Source organism: Ambystoma mexicanum, chromosome 2p (genome assembly GCF_040938575.1).
Source record: "Ambystoma mexicanum isolate Mex_15411 chromosome 2p, UKY_AmexF1_1, whole genome shotgun sequence".
Classification (NCBI taxonomy): Eukaryota; Metazoa; Chordata; class Amphibia; order Caudata; family Ambystomatidae; genus Ambystoma; species Ambystoma mexicanum.
Genome location: NC_090923.1, coordinates 760,416,657 through 760,439,598, shown reverse-complemented (window position 1 = coordinate 760,439,598; position 22,942 = coordinate 760,416,657). Strand labels below are relative to the sequence as shown.

At 51.9% G+C, this 22,942-nt stretch overlaps 1 protein-coding gene across 2 annotated transcripts in view; it reads left to right on the top strand.

The window, feature by feature from the left end:
* The window catches only part of HNRNPUL1 (heterogeneous nuclear ribonucleoprotein U like 1), a 116,336-nt gene that overhangs the window by 62,393 nt on the left and 31,001 nt on the right, over positions 1-22,942 (top strand). For both annotated transcript variants that reach the window (XM_069644404.1, XM_069644403.1), the window contains exons 12-13: positions 1,343-1,648; positions 13,815-14,989. In XM_069644404.1, coding sequence (XP_069500505.1) covers positions 1,343-1,648; positions 13,815-14,989 — 1,481 coding nt within the window. The remainder of the gene's footprint in view (positions 1-1,342; positions 1,649-13,814; positions 14,990-22,942) is intronic.

Below are 22,942 nucleotides of genomic sequence, written 5' to 3'. Positions count from 1 at the left end.
AATTCCAACGAAAGTGTTCTCGTATACCACCCGTGGCCAGGCACGAAAACCACATCCCTCAGCTAGTGCAGGAAGTCTCCTTGCACTCTGGACACTCCACTGGCTGCCCATCAGCCGACAGGGTGCCTTCAAAGCCATGTGCATTACCCACTGCGCAATCCACAAAGCCCTGGAATGCCCCAAAACAAGCTCACTCGCTACCACGACACCAGAATCCTCAGATCAGGATCTGCACACCATGTAGCCCCCCTCCTGTCAAATTCTCCAGATTAGGTGGTGCCTGTTTCTCTGTTCACCCACTTTCTGGAATTCCCTCCACCTCTGCATCAGAGGATCACCTGGCCTTCAGGAAAGCCCTCAAATCCTGCACTCTCCCTTCCTATCGCACACGTTTCATCCTGCTGCACTCGCTCCCCCTTCACTCTCCTTACCTGGCCATCCTTCAGCTACTAGCCTCTTCCTTTAAACCGCTTTGCTCTGCCAGCCAACCTTCTTTGTGGGACATCGAGCACAAGTGGAGGACTTGGGTAGTCCCTCCAGCAACTCGCACCTACAACAAATCCTGTCAGTGGGCCAGGTATCGGAACCCTTATGCAGGCTCTGAGAGGGCAATGCATAGCACTATATTTACCGGGGGGGGGGGGGGGCGGAGAGAGGGGGAGAATCACGCTGGTTATCCTGTAGGGACGGCAACCAGGCACCTCGGACCGCTTGCTCGCGCCGCATGTAATCATAAAATAGGGTGTCCTTGTTTTCGCACTAGAAGGAACTAGGGATGGCAACATCTCACTTGGATCGCCTGACTTAGCGGAAGGCAGTGTCTCATTCCACATACCCTGCACTTGAATATAACGCACAGCATTGCACATACTTGTGTCATAAGAATGAACCTAGTTTTAACAAGCTTCCCACATAACTAAAATACTACCCCTTAGTCCATAGTATACCTGAGCTGTGCCCATGCACACCATTTAGACATGGGTGACAACCAGGTTCTTGACCGCCCTCTCATAATAATGGCACCTCCCACATTTTTGGCCTCTGGTCGCTCCCAGGGCGTTCATTGTAATTTTGGTCCCAACGTGCTCTTGGTTGAATGGTGCTGTAACGAATGATTGAATATGCTGATTGGATGCTAACAAGACTACCTGAGATGACCAGTGCGAAATCTCCTGATACATTGTATAAAGCGGGCCACCCTTGCCTAAACTACCTGCCCCTCCTTTAGAATCTTTCTTGATGTTTGCTTTCTGCTTAAAGCACTGGCTTTCTGCATCTTGTGTAAGCATGGGTTAGAAACAACCAACACATTTTTTCCCCCTTCTGATTTCATTCTAAACAGCAAACTACACCTTGCCAGTGGCTGGTGAATTCCTGGATGAAGTAATCTACATCGAACTTCAGAAGGAAGAAGCAGAAATTTTAGTGAAGCAGTACAATGAAGAAGGCAAGAGGGCTGGACCGAACCCTGAGAAGCGTTTTGGAAATCGTGGCGGAGCTGGTGGCGGTGGCTTCCGTGGTCGTGGTGGCAGCGGCTTCAATCGTGGTGCTCCAGAAGGCAATCGAGGTGGGCTACCAGGCCGTGGTGGCAGAGGTGGCGAAGTTGGTGCTGGTGGAGACGGTGGCAGAGGTGGTGGCTTTCGAGGAGGTAAATGATCTTTATACGAAAATGTTGCTTTGTGCGTGTATCCATTGTTTAAAGGGCAGGGTTACATGTAGTTGGCTGTAAGAGGGACTACCTTCTGTTTAAGGGTTGATTTCTGCAGCGGTTAGGTTAAAATAAAAAGCACTTGTGTTCGAAGTGCTCACAAGTGCCAGCCTTAGTTTCCAACATCGGACGTGCATGTGTATCACCACCTCATTGAAACAATCTTGTTTCCAATTTACATTGACAAAACATGCAGATTCAATCTTTTCCAGACAGTTGGCTATTCAGTACCAACAAATGGGTAGAGTGGCTGCAGGGCTGCACACTGTATTTTGTTGCTTGAATCCGTTTTAGATTCACATGCTTCTGTCCATCTTGTTGGTCTGACAATTTTGCTCTTCTCTTTGAGGGTTGGAGGGAGCTTAACTCTCAGCTAGACAACGGGTTTCATCGCAACCTTTTTCTTTCACACCTAGTTATGTGGCAGAACCTTCAGGGTCAACTTTAAAGACTGCAATGATTAAAATACTGAACAAGATATTTTCCACGGTTAAAGTGTGAAACAATTTATCCTAAGGCAATGTAGGGTTCCAAATAAAATCCAACTATTTTTGGGTAGCAAGAGGTTTCACTCAAGGGAGGAGAGGATAGTGGTGGACTAGTACAGTTCATCCCAATAGAGAACACAAGAGCACATTACACATAGTGAAAATGTATAGTTTCTATTATAAGATTCCACAAAATTCAAGACTGTAGCGCATTGGTATCTTTCATGGCTTCACATGTGAATATTCCCTGTCTGCCTGGGCATCCTCTGTAAAATTAAAGCAGTTGACCTTTGTTTTAAAACTATGCTTGTCACTTCAGTACTTAGTGTAACTTTTCATTCTGCCCCCAGCCACTGAGACAGCTCCCCAGCCCACCCTTAGCTCCACCCCTGGCGGCCATCTTCTGATTTGGAAGCACAGTTAATGTGTGGTGGTATGATCCAAGAAGAGCCAGTCAGTGGTAGGAGGGAAGTTTGGGAGGCTAGAATTTGAATCCATTAGATACCAATGCTGGAGAACAGAGTTGCGGGAAGTAACTCCTTCTCCAGCATTGATTCTTTAATGGATTCACATGCTTATTGAATTGGGTTATACAGCAGTACTTATACACAACCAATGGGCAGAGGTATGAATCAACGGAAGCAATCCACTCGCCTCTTGAACAGTCGCCTTATGTGAAGCACTGCTTGGCTGACCGCTGATAGCTAGATTTAGCTAGGGCTTTTCCCTTACCCACTGATCTGAAATAAAAAATTGGTGGTAGTGTTTTGTGAGCCACATAGGGGGCTCGTGAGACATGGTGCAAGACTTGATCCGCCAGGGGAGAGGGAGAGCCAAAGACTGGCAGTATGAGCGTTTCATTGAGGTGGAACGCTGAGGGAACCTTAGGCATGAACTAAGGTGTTTGTCCAGAGTACCATGGAGGCTTGCAAACTAGAAATATGCCATCTTCCAGGAGAGGAATTTTAACAGAGCACAGTGAAGAGGCTCATCCGAAGGTCCCACATTCAGATGGTGCCAGGGCTCGTATAATGGGGGGGGTTGAGAGAGGATAGCAATGCAAGACAGACACTTGGGCAATTATTTTGAGCCTCTGACCAGGGAAAAGGCTGTGTAGTGCGTGCCGCAGGAATGGCTGCTAAATCTACCTTGCAAAACTTGCTTCTGCAACAGATGGGAAGCATGGCAACGACTTTAGCAGCTCAGATGTGGAACAGGTTGAGCTGCTTAGATTCACACCATGCTGAAAAACGTTTCCGTTTGTGCTTATAATATGGCGGTGTGGAAGATGCTCAAGCCCTTGATAGGATGTGCTTGAATTTAGGAAGCAATGGTATGTCTGCATTCTAGGGCTTCAGGAGCCAAACTGTCACATTGAGGGCCTCTGGATGGTGTAGTATTGACCCGCCGTCTCTGGAGAGCAGGTCAGTAAGAGGAGGTAGTCTGACGTATGGAGTCACTGATGGTGAATTAGGTCAGAGTACCAAATGTTGAAGCATTCGTGCAATGGTGGAAAAGCAGAGAGGAACAGTCCCGCCTGTGGTGTTGAGGCAGAATTCAATTTGTGGGGTTCTGCAGTCTTTGGGCCCCCTACTCGCTTGGCTTTGTCCCCCTCTGCCCAGACAGATCTGGTACTTGGTCATTCTCCATCTGTCAGTGGTTCCAGCCATCAAACTGCCTCCACTCCCAGACCTACACTCCAGAGGGTGGTCAACAGCCTGGTTCCTGCAGCCCTAGAATTTGTACTCTACTTGTTGCCTTTAGAATGCAGGAAAATTCTAGCCAAGGCCAGAGCCCCCTCTGTGCTTGCTACAAGCACAAGCATTTTACAGTGGTGCCAGCCACAGGTTTCACTGCTGTGCAAGACCTCTCCACAGCTTCTTCCATACCTGCTCTCGTTTGCCAAGTCTGGCCTTGCCCATGCTTCCATCACAATCCACTTGGCTGCCCTATCCCGGAACACGTGGGCTCCAGGCAAGCTCTCCCTGTGGTCGCACAGGCTTATTGAGGTTCCGAAAGGGCCTCTTCAGAACATTCCCTTCCTGTGTTGGAGCCAGCCTACCAGTTAACGTGCGTATCTTGCCCTTTTACGCATGTAAATATGGCAAATGCAGACCATTTAATTTTGTACTGCGTACCGTGTACGCTTTGATTTATTCATTAAAAAAAGCATACTTTCCACCACTAGATGGCAATGTATCATTTCTTTTGTCAGCAGCATAGCCTTCTTATTCATGATGGTGAATTTCCAACTGAAAGACCAAATCAGACAACACCTGGCCCACATTGATACCTCAGGCTGGGCCACCTGTATTGCCATGGACAGGACAGCCTGGCTACACGCTGCCAAGTATAACCTGGACGTCCAGGAACCCATATTGGACCTTCCATTCAAGGGTGGCAATATTTCATTCCACCACTGATGAGTAGCTACATAAAGTTCCCAAACTGCAAAGGTTTTATGCTCACGAAGGCCATGCCAAAGGCCTAACACCCAGTCGCATCATCGCTTAGTTAAGGGGTGGTTGTTCGGTGGGTTCCGGGGCTTCAAACTGATCTAGACAACCTGGCCGTTCTCAGTCAGCACTGGCACAAGCAACAAAAGGTATCTGGCTAGCTCGCAAGGCTTTCCTTCCGCTCATTGGGGGCAAAGTCGTCGTCATCCTAACTGACCATTCCACCAGCATGTATTATGTCAACAAGCAGGGTGGCACCAGGTCCCCTCAACTGTGCAACCTAGTGCACCTGACTGCAATCCACCTCCCGGGGGAGTCCAACCTGGTAGTGGACAATTATGAATGGTAATTGAACGATCCGGTCCTGATCAGGGTATTCAGCCGATGGGGGCATCCTGAGATCGACCTCTTTGCCTCCTGTCCAACAGGAAGTGCCAGCAGTTCACTTATTGGCAAGGCCCTAGCTACCTGGGGTACGCATTCGAAATAGAATGGCATGACTTGAGTATGCATTCCCTCCCACGCCCTTGGTCCACAGGGTGATCTGCAAGATAAGAGAATCGGGTCACCTCTGCATCATTCTGATAGCTGTGGTGGCCGGCAAGACCATGGTTCTTTGAGCTCCTCAACCTCTTGGACTGGCTACCCATTCACCCGATGCTGGGCCTAGCTCACCTCTCACAGCAAGGGGGGGGGTAGGGTTATCCACCACGCTCCACAGAAATTAGTTCTCGCAAAGTGGTTCCTGAACAGGTCACACTGAAGCATATAAGCCTGTCTCAAGCAAACCTAGACATCATTCAGGGCGCTAGGAGCAAGGCTACTAGGAGCCACTACAAGAGTAAATGGACTAGGTTCTGCCACTGGGCGGACTCTAAAGAGATTGTTCACCCCCCACCCCCCTCTTGCCGCTTTACTTGCAAATTGGACGTTGTGCTCTCCTTCTCTGCACACCTTGCTCGGTTTGCAAATGGACACCTGCTGCACCAACTTGGCAGCCATCTGGTCCTACAGGAATTCTGAGGTGGTCTTCTCCAACCCAGTGGTTAAGCGACATCTGGCAGGCCTCACCAGGCTCTACCTGCCCATCAAGAAACCACACCCTGTGTGGGGATGTCAATGCAGTGTAGGGTGCCCTGGTGCACAAAAAATTCAAACCAATGCCATCCGTGGACATCAGTTCTGAGGCCACACATTAAATGGTACCTGAATAATTAATAGTTCCCACGCTGAAAAAGTGGACCCCACGAAGTGTTCGTGTGTTAAAAACATACCCAAAAATAACACTTCAGGCATCAGGGAAACCGCTTTGTTGGTGGGGTCTCACCTCTGGCCGAAGTCGGCGAGATCCAGGCATTGGTGGCTTCAGAACCCTATACTACTTTTTAACAAGGAGAAGTTAGAACAACCCCTGTTCTGGCCTAAAGTACGAGGAGATGGTGTTAGCTATGGGGGGGTGGAGGGGGCTGAAGTGGGGGGGGGGGACTGAATGTGGGGGGGGATCAAGGCCTGGTTATCGGGCATTCAAGGCCTTGATAGCCAGGTGGATGCTTTCAGCCATCAATGAGGCCTATGAAGGGCAACACAAACCATTTCCAGCTAACATGCATGCCCACGCTGTCAGAGTAAAGGCCACAGCATTCCAGAGGCAGGTCCTGGGGCAGATCAGCAGCAGGGCGGCCACCTGGGCCACCCCTTCGGCTTTCTGTAAGCACTACTGTTTGGATGCTGGCTCGAAGTCAGACGGGGCTATCGGACAGGCTGTTCTAAGGAACTTGTTCACTTAAGGAGCGTCACCTCTCCACCCTGGGGCTAGATTCATTTGTAATCGCTCATGTCGTATGCAGGAAAGGGGACGGGACGTAGGATTAGTCACGTCTTGACTAACATACTCATAGTCCCTTTTCCTCCATATGTCCCATCATCCTCCCCCTTACAATACTGGTGTCATTAGGCAATGTTGATATTGTCGGTGGGGACTGAGTGGGGTTGGTGGGCCGAGTCAGAGGAGCACTTGCTCCCAGGGCCGCGCCACTCTACATTTAAAGGGGAAGAAGGATTTTTCTGGTGAAAAAGGTTCTGTCTTTAGTCACTAGTGGGGGACGCCTGTGCAGTATGGAGGAACGGGGACTATGGAGTAAGAGTAAGTTGGTCACTACGGTGAGTAAATATTAATACCCCATTCTGGAGAAGGATAGTTCTCCAGCATGGGGTCTGGCATGGATTCACATGCTCATTAATTTTCCCAGTCAGTAAAAGAATGAAGTTTCACTTTCACTTACAAACCGTCTTTCTTCTATAAACCAATAACTGAGCTCTGAGTCATACTTTCCACAGCCAATGACTGCCCTCTCCCTAAGACGCTCCTCTGACAGCCATTTTCAAACTTTACTGCACATTCAAGTGTTGGGAGTCCTCCCTTTTCGCTCTTCGAGCTTCTGCGGTTTTTGGTAGGAAACCTTTTGGTCAATCGAGTCTGTGTACTCCATCGTTTCATCTTCTGTTTAATGGGGGGACTATTTTTTTGGCTCCTCATTGCTCTCGAGGACAGAAATCATCACGTTTCTTCTTGGAAGTTTCAAGAAGCCGATCTGGTCTAAACCGCACCAGGGGAGGACGGAGCTTAGCTCTCCAAGCTGTTCACCAGCTGTGCTTTGCGAAATGCCTGGAAGATAAACAATCCCAGGGCCTGTATTGTCTACACCCGATGCACAAGGAGGAAGATTGTGAGATCTGCTGTGGCTTCTCCAAGCACATGACGGATCGACGCATCCGGCTGGAGACGTGGATCAAGACCAAGGCCTCTACCCCAGGTGGTCCACAGGGGCATGCCTCATCTGGATCCAGCCAGTCAGAGTAGGTTTTAAGTCCTTTGAGGGCGCGCCATCCATGGAGGGGCCCAAAACAAGGGCAAGTGCTGCAAGTCCTCTTCCGCTGGTGTCGCGACGCAAGCGGGTCCCCTGATGGTCAAGTCACTCCTCTCCGTCGGGGTTTCAGTCTCCAGCCATCGCTCCAGCTTTTCTTCGAAGTCAGCTTCCCCCGAAGAAACCGGTGGCAGCTAAGCAGGACAATGTATCCACCCTTTCAGTGAAGGCACAGGTGGTCCTGGCCAAGACGTTCTTTGCTTCTGCCCACTCAAAGGCGATGGAGGGGGGGTAAGGGGGAGCTGACACGGTCCAGAGTGCCCCGCTGGTGGCCAGGGTGGCACTTCCTCCCAGGAGGGAGGCTTCAGTCAAGCCACTGGAGAAGACTGCGGAGAAAAGGATGCCGGACCTCAGCCCAAAGCAGACCCCTCGGGACCCGAAGAAAGGTAGTGGGGCATGGAGGAGCTTAACTGCACAGATGTTTTTGTCCGATGTGGAAGCTGTTTCCATCCACACTACCCCGGAGGAGATGGGTGACGAACATCGAGGAATCGGCCGTTGGAGGCGGTGACGACATCGACGCTGGCCCCAACAACCCTACCCCCTGGGAACCTTCCAGAGTCCCGTCACTAGAAATTCTCTCTACCCTCCACACACTGGTGTCTGAGATTCAGAAGAGGATGCCGACTGCACCACCAGTGACGACCCCGTTGACACTGGGGCCACCACCGCTGAAGAAAAGGAGACTTAAGACTGACAGGCGGGTGGTGGACTCTCACCGCCTCAGAGGGCCTCTCCGCCAGACGAAGTGGGATCTTTCCACTCAATGATCACCTGTGCGTCAGAACTTTTTTCAGCTCACCGCGGAGAAGAGGCTTCTCGTACCCACGCCGGGAGGCGAAGAGGAAGATCATTCTGTCAGTACCGCTTCTGGACAATGTCTGGGCTGATGAACTGGCGCTCATGAAGAACCCCTTTTTGGCCCAGGCAAAGAGGGACTGTTTGGAGAAGTATCGTGAGCCGGAGTCTGCACCCAAATGCCTGAGGTTGCAACCATCGCCAGACTCTGGTCTGGCCCGCAGCAAGCAATCGTCCAGTCAATGTTGGTTCCCCTGGACAGCGAGGGACAGAATCGTCATTTACTAGGCAGTGACAATGGTCAAAGCTGCCAACGCCTTAGCAATCCTAGCCAGGTACGACTGGGAGCTATGGTACAAGATGGCTCTGATCCTGGACTTCCTCCCTGTCATGATCTCTGCTTCCAAAAGGTCAGGATTTTCCCAACTCCCTTGGAAGCAGATCCATAACCCAGGTTCCGAGTGCCAACCAGTCCCAATTGGGACCTTTTGGACCCAGTCCTGGCGCCAGTGGCACCAGGCTCATAAATATGCCCAGTCCCAGCGCTGGAAGTGCCGGGCTCATAATGCTTGGGTGGACTTACCTGCAGCAGACCATGCTGCTTACTTGCCTGCCAGTTGAGCCTCTGATCCCCTTCTGTTTGGAACTACTTTTCCTGTTGGGTGGGGCTGGAGCCACTCCCTAGATTCAGAACACGAACTCTTCTGGAAAGCAGGAACTCTTTTCTTACCTAGGCGTGGCTGTGGAAGGAGACACCGAAGCACTACAGGAGGCTATTTAAACCACACCCGGTGGATGAATCTTGCTTTGCGTTATTCTGCAACCTCTGCAGCAGAACGCTCATCGTGTCTTCTGCATCCGGTCCTGGGCCTAAGGAAAAAGGCTTACCATCCTGAATCCAGTCTTCAGCAACACCTATAAAGACAAAGAACAGGTTAGCATTCCGGCATCTGAAAGGCAAAGGCTTACCACCCTGAATCCAGTCTTCAGCAACACCTATAAAGACAAGGAAGAACAGGTTAGCATTCCGGCATCTGAAAGGCAAAGGCTTACCTACTCTTTGTGCGCTCCGGAGGTCTTCACACTGCATTCCGGCATCTGAAAGACAAAAGCTTACCAACTCTTCGCACGCTCCGGAGGCCTTCGGCGCTGCATCCCGCATCTGAAAGACAAAACAAGGTGCGTTTAAGACATTGGGGAACTTTAATACTCACGTGCCATTACTCCTTTCCACATCTAATCCAGTGGGTATTCCGGCACCCTGCAGCCGCTCCGAACTCGTACCTGCAAAATAAAAAGACAGAGCGCATCGTGAAGCAGGCAACAAGCGCTTACTTACGTGCTTCCAGGCGCTTCTATTCATCACACGGGCTCCATCTTCAACTCACTTCAGCCCGTCATCCGCCATCGCCGGAACCCTGCAAAACAAGAGACATCATTACTAAAGACTTTAAAGACAATAGAATTACTCGAAACTTACCGTTCGTGCAGTAAACGACGGACAGCAGTCCTCTGAAGTCAAGAGGCCTGCGCTACCTATCCAGTGAAGAAACTGGTTACAGCACCCTGCCCCGAGGCAGAGTGAGAGCTCGGCATTCACTTACCTAAGGTGAGAGCGTTAACCTTTGGGGGTCTACAGGAGAGGAGAAGAGGAAAGAGATAGGGGCACCCCAATAACCCCAGTTCATTAACCCCTTATTTTCTATCAGCAGACATCTTACTCTACACGTCAGGCATACAGTGCACAGAGGTCCAGCCCAAAGAGCCAACCAGGTGCTACACATCACCTTTGAAGATACGGTAGTCGCCCAGTCAAGACCGGCGCTCCCTGAGGACCAGCGGGTAGAGGCGATGGAGATTCTTAGGAGTGCGTCAGACCACGCCATCACCGTAGCCCTGTACATTGCAGACTCAGGGTTCCGCCAGATGGGCAACAGGGTTTGCCTCGTCGTGGCTGGCTGAAGGCCACCAACTTATGCAAGAGGTCAAGATGAGGGTCCTGGACAGTGGTCACTCCAAGGCCTTCGGGGCAGGCGGATGTTGTCTGGGACTGGCGGCAAGATTGAACCGGAGAGGCCCGCTAGCGAACGTCGGCATGTGGAATACCATCTCCACCAACCGTTTAGTGTGTCCGTGGGCGAGAGCACCCAGCACAATTTCAAGTGTCCTCAAATACCACTTGTGGCCCGGCAGGAAAAACGCATCCCTCAGCTGTTGCTGGAGGTTCGGGCCATGTTAAAGAAAGGGGAGATAGAGCTGGTTCCAAATCGGCTCCGGAGTTTATTCAAGGTACCTCCTTGTATGCAAGACCAGGGGATGGATGTCATCCTCGACCTGCGACAACTCTGGTACATAAAGTACCAGAAATTCAAGATGGTACTGCTGCAACATGTGGTCGGCCAGCTGGAGAAGGGAAGACTACCTGTTGGCGTTGGATCTGGAGGACGTGCACGTCCGCATCCACAAAGAACACTGCAAGTTTCTGCGCTTTGTCGTTCAAAGGAAGCATTACCAGTTCATGGCTCTCCCCTTCGGACTGAAGTCAGCGCCCAGAGTCTTCAAGTGTCTGGCTCCAGTGGCGGCCCATCTACGACTACAGGGGAGTCATACGTATCCTTACATGGACGACTGGCTCATACGGGCCAGATCAAGGGACATTGCTGGCGAAGACCGTCTGCCTGCTGACGGAACTGGGGTTCTCGGTGAACTCTGCACTGTCCTGCTTGACTCCATCACAGGATGCACTGTTTCTGGGATCCAAACTCGACATGGTGGCTTGCCTGGCTTCACCGTCGGAGGAGAGATCGGCCATCCTAGGCAGAGTGCAACAGCTATTGGCAGTAAGGGTTGCCACGGTGAGGCCCATAGTCGTTACTCTGCATGTCATGCATATACCTAATTTGGCTCTGCAGGTTGCATATGCACCCTCTATATGCACCCTCTATAGGAGTTACTTAACCCTCGTTGGGTCAGAAGCTTCCAGGACAGGATTGTGCCCAATGAGTTCCGTCCAAGGTGGTGGGGTGTGCGCTCCAACATCACTGGAGGCATGGATTTTTAAAGCTCCCATACCAGAAGACTGTTACAACGGATGCTTTCCTGGGAGGATGGTGAGCCCACACCGGACGTCTTCACGCCAGAGGCTTGTGGCTGCCGGAAGAGAAGAGGCTATACACCGTCGTCTGGGAACTACAGGCATTGTTTTGGGCCATCAGGTAGTTTCTGCCATCCCTCAAAGGCAAGGTGGTGAGTCTTCACGGACAATACAACAATGTTTTACATCCGGAAGCGGCGGGGAACAGGGTCTCCAGCCCTCTTCAAATGCAGGAGGTTCGCCAGCACGTTCCTCCGCCCCCCCAGCTGGAGAGCATGGGGGACGCATTCTCATTCCCTTGAAGGCCTGTTTCTGTATGTGTTCCCTCTGTTGCTGTTACTACTTCGAGTCGTCAACTCAAGATTGTGCTGGTGCAGGATGATCCTTGTTGCTCTAGCGTGGCTGAGGCAGATCTGGTTCCCGGACCTTCTCAGCATGTCGACGTCCCCTCCAGTCAAGCTTCCAGTGGTCGCGGATCTTCTTGCCAGGGAAGGAGGCACAATTTGCACCACAACCTGGGGTCGTAGAACCTGAAGGCCTGGCTCCTGCAGCGTTTAGTTCGGTGGCTATGATCTTCCAGCGGACTGCAGAGATTCTCGCCAAGGCCAGGGAGTCCTCTACCTTAATATGCTACTGACACAAATGGAAGCGCTTTACTGTTTGCTGTTCACAGAAGATCAACCCTCGGGGGTCATGGCCCCTCAGATATTACTGTATTTACTGTCATTGGCTATATCTGGCTGGCTCACGCCATTGTTCATTTGGCAGCTATCTCCCGCTAAACAGATCGCCGGTACGGTCTTTGCTGTGGTTGCACCGCCTGGTTAAGTTTATCAAGGGACCGTTCCGCTCATTCCCGCCAGTGAAGGCCCCGTCGTGGGAGCTCAATGTGATGTTGACTAGGCTCATGGGCGGGGGCTCCATTCGATCCTTTGCATTCACTCATCGAGTGGAAGACAGCTTTTCACATGGCAATCACTTCTGCAAGACAAGTAGGTGAGATCCAGGCCCTGTCGTGCAAGCAGCCTTACTTGACTTACGAGACGAGGGTGGTGCTGCGGACGCACCCCTCCATCATGCCCAGGGTTCCGTCGTAATTTTTACCCGTGTTTTTTCCAGCGCCTTTGTCGCTGGCTGATTGGACTTTGCACTTTCTGGATGTGGCTAGAGCGCTCAAGATTTGTGGCCCGCACAAAGTTTCCAAAAAACTTCTCTGCTTTTAACTTTGGTACTACGAACCCTGGGAAGGCCCTGTCCAAGGCTTCCGTTTCCAGGTGGCTCTCCGGCTGTATCGCTTGGCAAACAGACCGCTGACTGGCCGTCTGAGAGCCCGTTCTACCTGAGCGATCGCTGCTACAATGGTGTTCCCGTCTGGTGTGCCCCTGCTACATGGAGGTCGACGCACACCTTCATGAAATTCTACTGCGTCGCTGGGGATTCCAGGGAAGAGTCCAGAGTTGGCTAAGCAGTGCTGCGCAACCTGTTTGCTTGAAGGTGAGCCTGGTGAGGCAGTAAGAGTAATTGCTTCTATTGAGCCTTGCCACCTCCCGTGGTTGTGTATGTAGTGCTATGTATTCTTTATTCATGAGCATGTGAATCCATGCCAGAACAGGAACGAGTTACTTACCTGTAACTGATCTCCAGCATGGGTCTGGCATGGCTTCACATGCCGAACCCTCCCTGCCCCTCTGCGGCTCTTCTTGGTCATACTGCCACTTTACGTGCTACCATATTTGAAGATGGCTGCCAAAGGATGGGCTTGGGGAAGAGAGCAGTGATTGGCTGGGGGCAGTATGACCCATAGCTCAGTGATTGATTTGTAGAAGAAAGACTGGTTAGAAACGAAAATGTTTTTTAACGAGGATTCCCGGCCTGACGGAATTTTCATGAGCATGTGAATCCATGCCAGACCCATGCTGGAGAACAGTTACAGGTAAGTAACTTGTTGCTTCTCCAGCATGGGTCTTGCATGGATTTACATGAGGGAACCCGCCCTACTTCCCCAGCTCTTCTTGGTTCCTAGTGCCATTTTACGCAAATGGCCAAATCTAAAGATGGCCAGATGAGGTGGCGCTTAGGGAGACGAATGTCATTGGCTGAGGCAATTTGACCCAAAGTGAAAGCCATAGGCTGTAGAAGTGATTAGCATTAGCAGTTTAAAGCAAAACTGCATTAATAATACTGAGGATTCCAGCCCTTACTGAGAATAATCGAGCATCTAAGACCATGCTGGAGAACAGGACTTACAGGTAAGTAAGTAGCTCCGTACACAATGACCGTTTAGTGTGCATGCTGCTTAATTTTGTGTAAAATACAAGATCTGTAAGTTTTTTTTTGTTGGTACAGGTTTCAATCGTGGTGGTGGAGGCGGCGGCTTCAACGCACAACCAAGCCGCTGGGGAAATGACAGCAGAGAAGACAGCGGCAGCCGGGATGGCTTTGAGGCTGGCGGCCGGGGTGGCTTTGAGGCTGGCGGCCGGGGTGGCGGATACAATTCTAGCAGCCGTGGTGGAGGATACAATTCTGGGAGCAGAGGTGGTGGGGGTTATGATTCTGGGAGCCGAGGGGGCTATGACTCTGGGAGTAGGGGTGGCGGCGGTGGCTATGACTCTGGGAGCAGAGGTGGTGGCGGCTATGACTCTGGGAGCCGCGGTGGTGGTGGTGGCGGCTATGATTCTGGGAGCCGCGGTGGTGGTGGTGGAGGCTATGATTCTGGGAGCCGCGGTGGTGGTGGTGGAGGCTATGATTCTGGGAGCCGAGGTGGTGGTGGTGGAGGCTATGATTCTGGGAGCCGAGGTGGTGGAGGCTATGATTCTGGGAGCCGAGGTGGTGGCGGCTATGATTCTGGGAGCCGAGGTGGTGGCGGCTATGATTCTGGGAGCCGAGGTGGTGGTGGTGGTGGCGGCTATGATTCTGGGAGCCGAGGTGGTGGCGGCTATGATTCTGGGAGCCGAGGTGGTGGCGGCTATGATTCTGGGAGCCGAGGGGGTGGCGGCTATGATTCTGGGAGCCGAGGGGGTGGCGGCTATGATTCTGGGAGCCGAGGGGGTGGCGGCTATGATTCTGGGAGCCGAGGGGGTGGCGGCTATGATTCTGGGAGCCGGGGGGTTGGCGGCTATGATTCTGGGAGCCGGGGGGTTGGCGGCTATGATTCTGGGAGCCGGGGGGGTGGCGGCTATGATTCTGGGAGCCGGGGGGGTGGCGGCTATGATTCTGGGAGCCGGGGTAGTGGCGGCTATGATTCTGGCAGTCGGGGTGGTGGCGGCTATGATTCTGGCAGTCGGGGTAGTGGCGGTGGCTATGACTCTGGCAGCAGGGCTAGTGGTGGCGGTGGTGGCGGCTATGACTCAAGCAGCCGGGATGGGGGCTACGATTCTGGAACCCGGAGTGGCAGTTATGACAGGAATAGCCAGCCTCAACAGAGCTACAGTCCAGTGCGGGGACAGAGTGGATACAAAAGTAGCAGTGCACTTAACAGTTCCTCAGCTCCTACTGCACCATCAAGCTACAACCAAGGACAAGTAAGTAATATGCTTTTGCTGTGAGCTTTTTAGTATGGGAAGACACTTTAAGCCTCTTGTTGGTGTATGCTTACTGCCTAATTATTCTACTTTTAATAGTTTATTTTTTAGCAAGCAATGTTTTCAAGATTCATAAGCTTAAGATAATTCCCTTCTGCCATGAACGTTTCTAGAATGCATTAAACATTTATTAAAGACCACAACTATTCTGAGCAAGATGAGGATGAGACTCGAATTCTCCTTCAGAGCAAGCAATGTTTTGTCAAATATCTTGTGCATCTATGAACAGAGGAGAGGGTATGGGGCATGTGTTAAACTCTCAAATCAAGCTTAAAAATAGGATTTCTTTTGTCCTGCAGCTTTTTGATGCTGCTTGGGCAACCAAGGCACACCGCCCATGAGGGAAACGTGTGGCAACAGTTGATGTAACCATTGTGTTGAATAAAAAGGGCTGTCTACAGTACAATAAGATTAATCCAGCATTATTAGGAGCACAATGGTGGTAGAGTTACTAGCCAGTTGTTGGATTTTCACTCGTTAAGTCTGGTGGTGGCAGTACTGTGCCACCAGGGGCCACCCCATGCAAATTTGGTTTATTTGTTGGGACACTCCTGCTTTTGGGAACTTGGCAATGATTGTTTGCATCCAATGTTCAATAAATGGCCAATGCTTTTCTCTTGAACGTTATTGGTTTAGTTGCCTCCACCCCAGAGCTGGCTGCATGTCCAGTTTAATTTTCTGTCCTCTGCACCAGACTTTCCTGCCCAGTGAAACATAGGTACCTGGTTAATGTAGTGTTGAAAGGCGGTGAGAACAAGACACCACTGATGGTCCTGTCTGTTGGGACTGATTTTTTTTAATACTCTAGGCTGGTGGATAGATGTAAAGAAGGCCAACCTATAGTGTGACGGGACAACTCTGGAAAGCTGGAACCAAACCAGTTTAGGTAGCAGTGACAGGCTTCTCGGCTAAGTTCTTCAGAGGTGGTGAGCTTGTAAGGCGTCCACAATGAGGTCACACAATCGGAATCACAAATTACTTAGACGAGATGTATACAAATTATTTATTGGCCGACACGCACTATAGAAAAATGACTAGCAAGTAGGATTATCACACAAGAGTAATAAACAGAACGATCTCGAACTAAAATTGTCCAGCCCTAAATTGTCTGGGGCCTTTTGCCCAATAGTTGAGATTAAAGTTCTACAGAATCTTTGTTGCAGGATAAAATGCAGGTAGGGTCTCTGGGGTCCAGTGAAGGGTTCTTAGGGTACAAGTAAAACTAACTACAAAAAGTAGCCCTAACTCTCAGTGGTCTTGCGCAATGGCAAAGCAAAATGTGTTAGAATAAATGTTTATTATAAGGCCATTGACTTATAATGGCAGTATAGGGGTAGGTTGGAAACTCTAACTTACCCCCAGTACTCGGATGATTCGCCAGACTTGGCAGGACAAAGGAAGATGGTCAGACGTTGCTTTTTTTCCCCCCACCGAGCATCCTAGATTCCATGGGGTTGCAGGTTCGAGCTGATCTCCGGTTGGTGTCTTTCCCTTTTGGAGTCTTTCCCTTTTGGAACAAAACACGATGCAGGACCCCTCTCGGGACTGGACTCTGGTCAGGTACCCACAAAATTATGGACCAGCCCCCACGATGTAGGGCTCTTGCAAGAGGTGACACCCGTCCAGATTAAACTCCATACTGCTCCTCTCCAGCCCATTGTTCTTGCTCGTTTGCTGCCCAGGTGGCTTTCTAGCCTGCAGTGCTATTGGCCCTTCCTCTAGTCTCTGTTCTGTGGGTAGGGCGGCTGTTACCGCTGCAACCTCCAACAACTTATTTTGTACGAGTTTCACTTCATCTGCCAATCTTTTCTGCGCGATTTCTTTCTCCCTTTCTTTGATCCTTGTACAATGGTGTACTATGATGCTTTGTATTTCTGGCCAACCTTTGGCTTCTATTGCAGCAATTTTATCTAGGGCCTTCTGCACATCCTTTGGGAGGCCTCGCTTGATAATGAAGTAAGAGGGAGGTTGACTGGTCCCAGGCAGTGCCCATCTCCGCCCTCCACATGTCCAGGGTGTCCAGGAAGGTTCTCTGCAGTGCATCCAATACCTGTGTTCTCACGTTATTGAAGGGTGCCCCATTGTGCCGGTCAGTCTATTCTTACTCCCGGGAACCCCACCTTTACCCACAGTCTCCTTGATCACCCACGGCAGATACTAGCAAGCTCTTGACATCCCCTATAGCTAAAGGGACCCCTGCAGTGTTTCTCAAAGGTATATATCCATTTTCCCACCCCTCGCATAAGTGGGGGTAGTGATTTCAACACATTTTTGTCCATGAATGTCCAAGGCACATAGTGAGGCCTTCCCGCTCCCTTGTGGATCTGTATTAGTCTGTAAATTAGTTTTTCTCCAGCATGGAGTCTGGTATGGATTCACATGCTCATGAATATTCCCTGTCAGGCTGGGAATCCTTGGTAAAGAAGAAAAGTTTTTTTCTCCTAACAACCAATCACTGGTCTCCTAAGCCCCTCCTCTGGCAGCCATCTTCAGATTTTTACTGTACGTTCGAGTGGTGGTGGGAGTTCTCGTGATTAGCTCTCAGGCTTTTTACTGCATTTTGCGCTTTTATCCAGCTTTTTACTCTATTTTTCGGTCAATCAAGCCTCAAGCTCAATCGACTCATCATCCCTGCGTGGACATGGCAGCGGAGAAGGAAGACTTGACGCCTCTGTTCAGGGTTTGCCCAGGATGTGGTCTACAGAACACTTGGACGATGGGCATTCCCTGTGCCTCTTGCCTACATTCAGATCAAACGCATGTGGGGGAAGCCTGTGCGTTTTGCAAGGAGATGGTCCTCCGTGAAGGATTGGCACAGGCGTCTGAGTGGCTCCAGGCCAAGGCCCCTGCTACGTGGGAGTCCCGGGAGCATGCCACCCCCGGCCACAAGAAGAAAACTGGGCTGTCTTCTAAGACCTTTGAGGGCGCCCCGGCGACGGGGGGGCCCAACATAAGGCTAAGCACTGCAAGTCCACCGGTAGCGCCACTGCGACGGGCTCCCCGGCGGCCATGGCGAGCTGTGTCGCCAGCACCTTCAACCACGAGCCAACGTTCTGGTTCCGCGAAGAGGAAGTCGGACCACTCTGGCAAGCTTCTGGAGAAGTCCCGGACGGGCCAGTTGGAGAAGACCATGGGGGAGTGGGGCGCTGACCCTCCCCCCCCCAAATGTGAAGTACTCAAGCTCAACAAAGGTCATGCTGGCCCAGATTCACCTGGCGAAGCCTTCCATTGTGGCGTCCCTAGCGAAGGCCGCGTGTTCATAGGGTGCAGCCCCCAAGGGGAGAGTTTCCCTGCCTTCCAGGAGGAAATTATCCTTTCAGCCCATAGAGAAGACACCAGGGAAGGCTATGCCCATCATCTCCCTGAAATTGTCTTCTCTGGTCGTAGGGGGGTGGGTGGGCAACTGTCTTCTCTGGTCTTAGGGGGGGGGCACAGTAGTCCTACTGGGTACAGAACTATCCTTTGAGGGGGCTTTCTATGCTCCAGACCATTTTGGAAAAGAATTTTGTCAAGGCTAAGTCCTACGGGAAGGATCCCGACAAGGGAGAAGTTGGGAGTGGCGATGAGACCGATGAAGAGGAGCAGGCCGTGGAGGATTTGGAGAACACTACACCGCTGCCTCCATTGCTCCCACTTCCACCACCTCAGCAACCACCTCAACCCCCAGCGGACGTTTCGGTGGACATTCTCCAGGCACTTCACACCTTGTGTTCGGAGATTCGGACAAGGATACCTCTTCCACCGACGGAAGATCCTGCAGCACCAGGGCCATCGGGCGTGCCCCTGGTCAAGAGTTCACCCACCACCGCCTTGTCACCCATTGCCCCCCTCCACCAAGGGAGGATACGGACACAGACGGCGGCTGGTTCGGAGACCTCCCGCATCCCCCACCCAGAGCTTTACTGCCCGAGATAGGCTCGTTCCATGCCATGATCTCTAGGGCCTCGGACTTGTTTGAGCTGACGCCTGAGTGAGGGTTTCCTGTACCAACGCTGCGAGGCAAAGAGGAAGACGGTGCTGTCAATCCCGCTGTTGACGACATTTGGGGCGAGGGGCTGTCCATTGCGAAGAACCCGTCCTCGGCCTGGCAAACGGGGACCGGTACGGAAAGTACAGGGTTCCAGACTCTGCACCCAAGTGTTTGAGGTCTCAGCCTTCCCCGGCGGCGGTGAGGAAGACATCATCTGGCTCTTCCGTGTCAATGACCCCCACCACCCCACCCCCGGGACAGCAAGGGGAAGAAGTTGGACGCCATAGGATTCAGTCATCACATCGGCAGCCAACGCCCTCGCCATCGTGGCGCGCTACGACAGTGAGCGTTGTATTAAGATTTTAAACCCCCTCCTGGACAGCGCAAGCGTTGAAGATCCTGCAGGAAGGCGAGGTGGCATCGGACCATGCCATCAGTGGCCATGGATATCGCCGACACAGGGTTCTGCCAAATGGTTAACAGCGTTTGACTTTGTCTGCGAGGTTGGTTAAGGGCTACAAACTTTCACCAGGATGTGCAGTCAAGGGTATTGGCGATGCCCTTCAACGGAGACAATCTGTTCGGCAAGACCATGGACGAGTCACTTCAGGCCATCAAGGCGGACAGACTGCTCATGCCTTGGGCACGCTTCCACAGCGACGGCTGTCCTTTTGGACTTCTGGGGGTAAACCCCAAGGTTCTTTGCCCCAGTAGGCCTACAGGGGCCGCGGCAAGACAGTAGGTTGCCATCGTCAAGGTCCTCAAGGCAGCGCCTCCACGTCAAAGCCAGCTTGAATCGGCAGTGATGTCTGGGCCCCCACCTGCGCACCCCGGTGAGAGACCGGCTAGTGAACTTCTGTCGGCGTGGAAGTACATCCCCACTGACGGTTGGGTGCTGGACGCTCTGGCCCAGGAACACACTGGCATTCCAATGAGTGTCCTCGCATGCCACCAGTGGCCAGGCATGAGAACCACGTCCCTCAGCTTCTGCTGGAGGTGCGGGTCATGCTAAAGAAGGGCGCGATGGAAGTCGTTCCAAAGAGGCTCCGGGGTGTACTCTCGGTACTTCCTGGCGGTTGGGGGCCTCTGCTGTCTGAACAAGTACATAAGATTCCCAGAAGTTTTGAATGGTCACCCTTCAGCACAGCTGAAAGAGGGATTTCCTGTCCTCGCTGGACTTGGAGGATGCCTATTTTCACATCCCCATTCACAAGGCACACCTCGGGTTTCTGCGCTTCGTGGTTCAAGGGCAACGTTAGTTCAAGGCCCTTCCCAGTCGTCGCCAAGGGTTTTCACCAAGTACCTGGTGGCGGTGCGGTTGCGTCTGAGGGATCCCTGTTTACTCATATATGGACTGGCTCATCTGTGCGAAATCTAGGGAGATTGCTGTCGCACACAGCGAAAACCATCCAGCTGCTGACGGTGCTGGGGTTCTGGTGAACTATGCAAAGTCTTGCTTGGTGCCATCGCCAGACACTGTTTCTGAGGTCTTGGCTCAACAGTGTTGTGCCTGTCGTCTCGGTTAGGAGAGTGGCCATCCTGGGCAACGTACAGCGGCTGTTGACCCTGTAGATCGCATGGGTGAAGTCCATAAAGTTCATATACCTCATTCAACTGTGCAGGCTGCGGATGTGGCCACTGCAGAGTTTCTCGATGCCTGTTGGATTCAGGTATCTGGAAGCTTCGAGGACAAGATCTCTCGACGAGAGTTTCCATCTAGCGATACGGTTCATTTGTCAGCGGGCGCAGCCTTCCAGACACCACCTCATCAGTTGACTGTTACGAAAGACGCTTCCCTGGAAGGTTGGGGCGCACACAGTGGAGGTCTCCACGCAAGGGGCCTGTGGCTACCGGAGAAGTTGTTGCATATCAACGTACTGGAGCTGCAGGCAGTGTTTTGATCCGTCAAGTCTTTCCTTCCGTCCCTCAAGGGCAAGGTGATACGGGCATTCGCGGACAACACCACGATGTTCTACATCCGGAAGCCGGGAGGCACCAGATCCCCAGCGCTCTGCAGAGCGGTGCAGGACCTATGGCAGTGAAGAACACCATCGCAGAATCCCTCAACGGGGAGCTGCGCTCGTGACACGAGTGGGAGCTTCGGCAGGACCAAGTGGCTCTTCTGTTCCGTCAATGGGGCAATCCCCAGATCTGTTTGCGACAAGTGCCGGAGGTTTGCCAGCGTTTCCCCATCCGGGGAGCATGGTGGATGCTTTCTCATTCCCTTAGGACGGCCTGTTTCTGTGTGCGTTCCGCCATTGCTTCTTCGACTAGTCAACTAGACGTTCCCAGTGCAGGCCGATCCTTGTCGCACTGGCGTGGCAGAGATGGATATGAAACCGGGACCTTCTGGACTTGTCAGCGCCCCCTCCAGTCAAGCTTCCGGCGGCCGCAGATCTTCTCGCCAGAGAAGGAGGTGCGATCCTGCATCACGACCTGGGGTCGCTGAACTTACAGGCCTGGCTCCTGCAGCGCTGGAGTTTGGAGGATACGATATCCTGGCGGACTGCAAGGAGGTGCTTGCCAGGGCTTCGTCTACACTGAGATACTACAGACATAATTGGAAGAGGTTTGCTGTCTGGTGCTGTGCACAGATCGACCCTCTACGGATTAAGGCTCTGCAGGTGCTGCCGTATTTGCTCTCTGGCCAAAGCAGTGCTGGCTCATGCCTCCCAAGTTTCATCTGGCGACTTTCTCCCACTACACCAGAACTCGGACGGTCGTTGTTGTGGTCACGGCCTGATCAAAGGACCTTTCCGTTCGTTCCTGCTGGTGAAGGCTCCGGCGTGGGAGCTTAATGTGGTGCTAACTAGGCTCATGGGTCCACCGTTCGAGCCTGTGCATGCTGCGCCACTGAAATTTTTGTTGTGGAAAACCACATTTCTTGTGGCCATCACCTCCGCCCGAGCGGAAAAGATCCAGGCCCTCTCTTGTAAATCACCTTACTTGACATTCCACTAGACAAGGGTGGTGCTACGGACGCACCCCTCCTTCATGCCCAAAGTGCAGTCGGACTTTCATCTAAACAAGCCCTTGATCTTAGTATCATTCCTGACGATATTGTCGCCGGCTGAAAAGACTTTGCACTCGCTGGATGTGACTAGAACGCTGTAGTTCTAAGTAGACCGCACAAAGTTTTCGGAAGACGTCGCAACTTTTTGTGAACTTTGGCACTGTGAACCGTGGGAAGGTACTCTCCAAGGTTTCCATTTCCAGGTGGCTCTCCAGCTGCATCACCCATTGTCATTGGTTGGCGGTCTGACCGTTGCATGGCCGTCCGAGAGCCCACTCAACCAGAGCGATTGATGCATCTACGGCGTTCCTGTCTGGTGTGCCCCTGCTTGACATCTGCAGGGTTGCTACGTGTAGGTCAACGCACACATTCACAAAGTTTTACTGCGTCAACAGGGATTCCAGGGAGGAGTCTAGAGTCGGCCAAGCAGTGCTGCGCAACCTGTTCGCTTGCAGGTGAGCTTGGTGAGGAGGTAAGTGTTTAATGTTGAGCTGCTTAATGTTGAGCCTTTCCACCTCCCGTGGTTGTGCGTGTGTACTGCTGTGTATTCTTTATTCATGAGCATGTGACCCCTATGCTAGAGAAGGAACAAGTTACTTACCTGTAACTGTTCTCCAGTATGGGTCTGGCATGGAATCGCATGCAAACCCTCCCGCCTACCTCTCTGAGGCTCTCTTGGTCTTACTGCCACTTTACGTGCTACCAAATTTGAAGATGGCTGCCAGGGGGGCTTAGGTAGAGGGCAGTCATTGGCTGGGGGCAGTATGACCCAGAGACCATGGATTGGTTATTAGACAGTTCAGAAACGAACTGATTTTTTTTTTTCTTTACTGAGGATTCCCAGCCTGACTGGGAATATTCATGAGCATGTGAATCCATGCCAGACCTATGCTGGAGAGCGGTTGCAGGT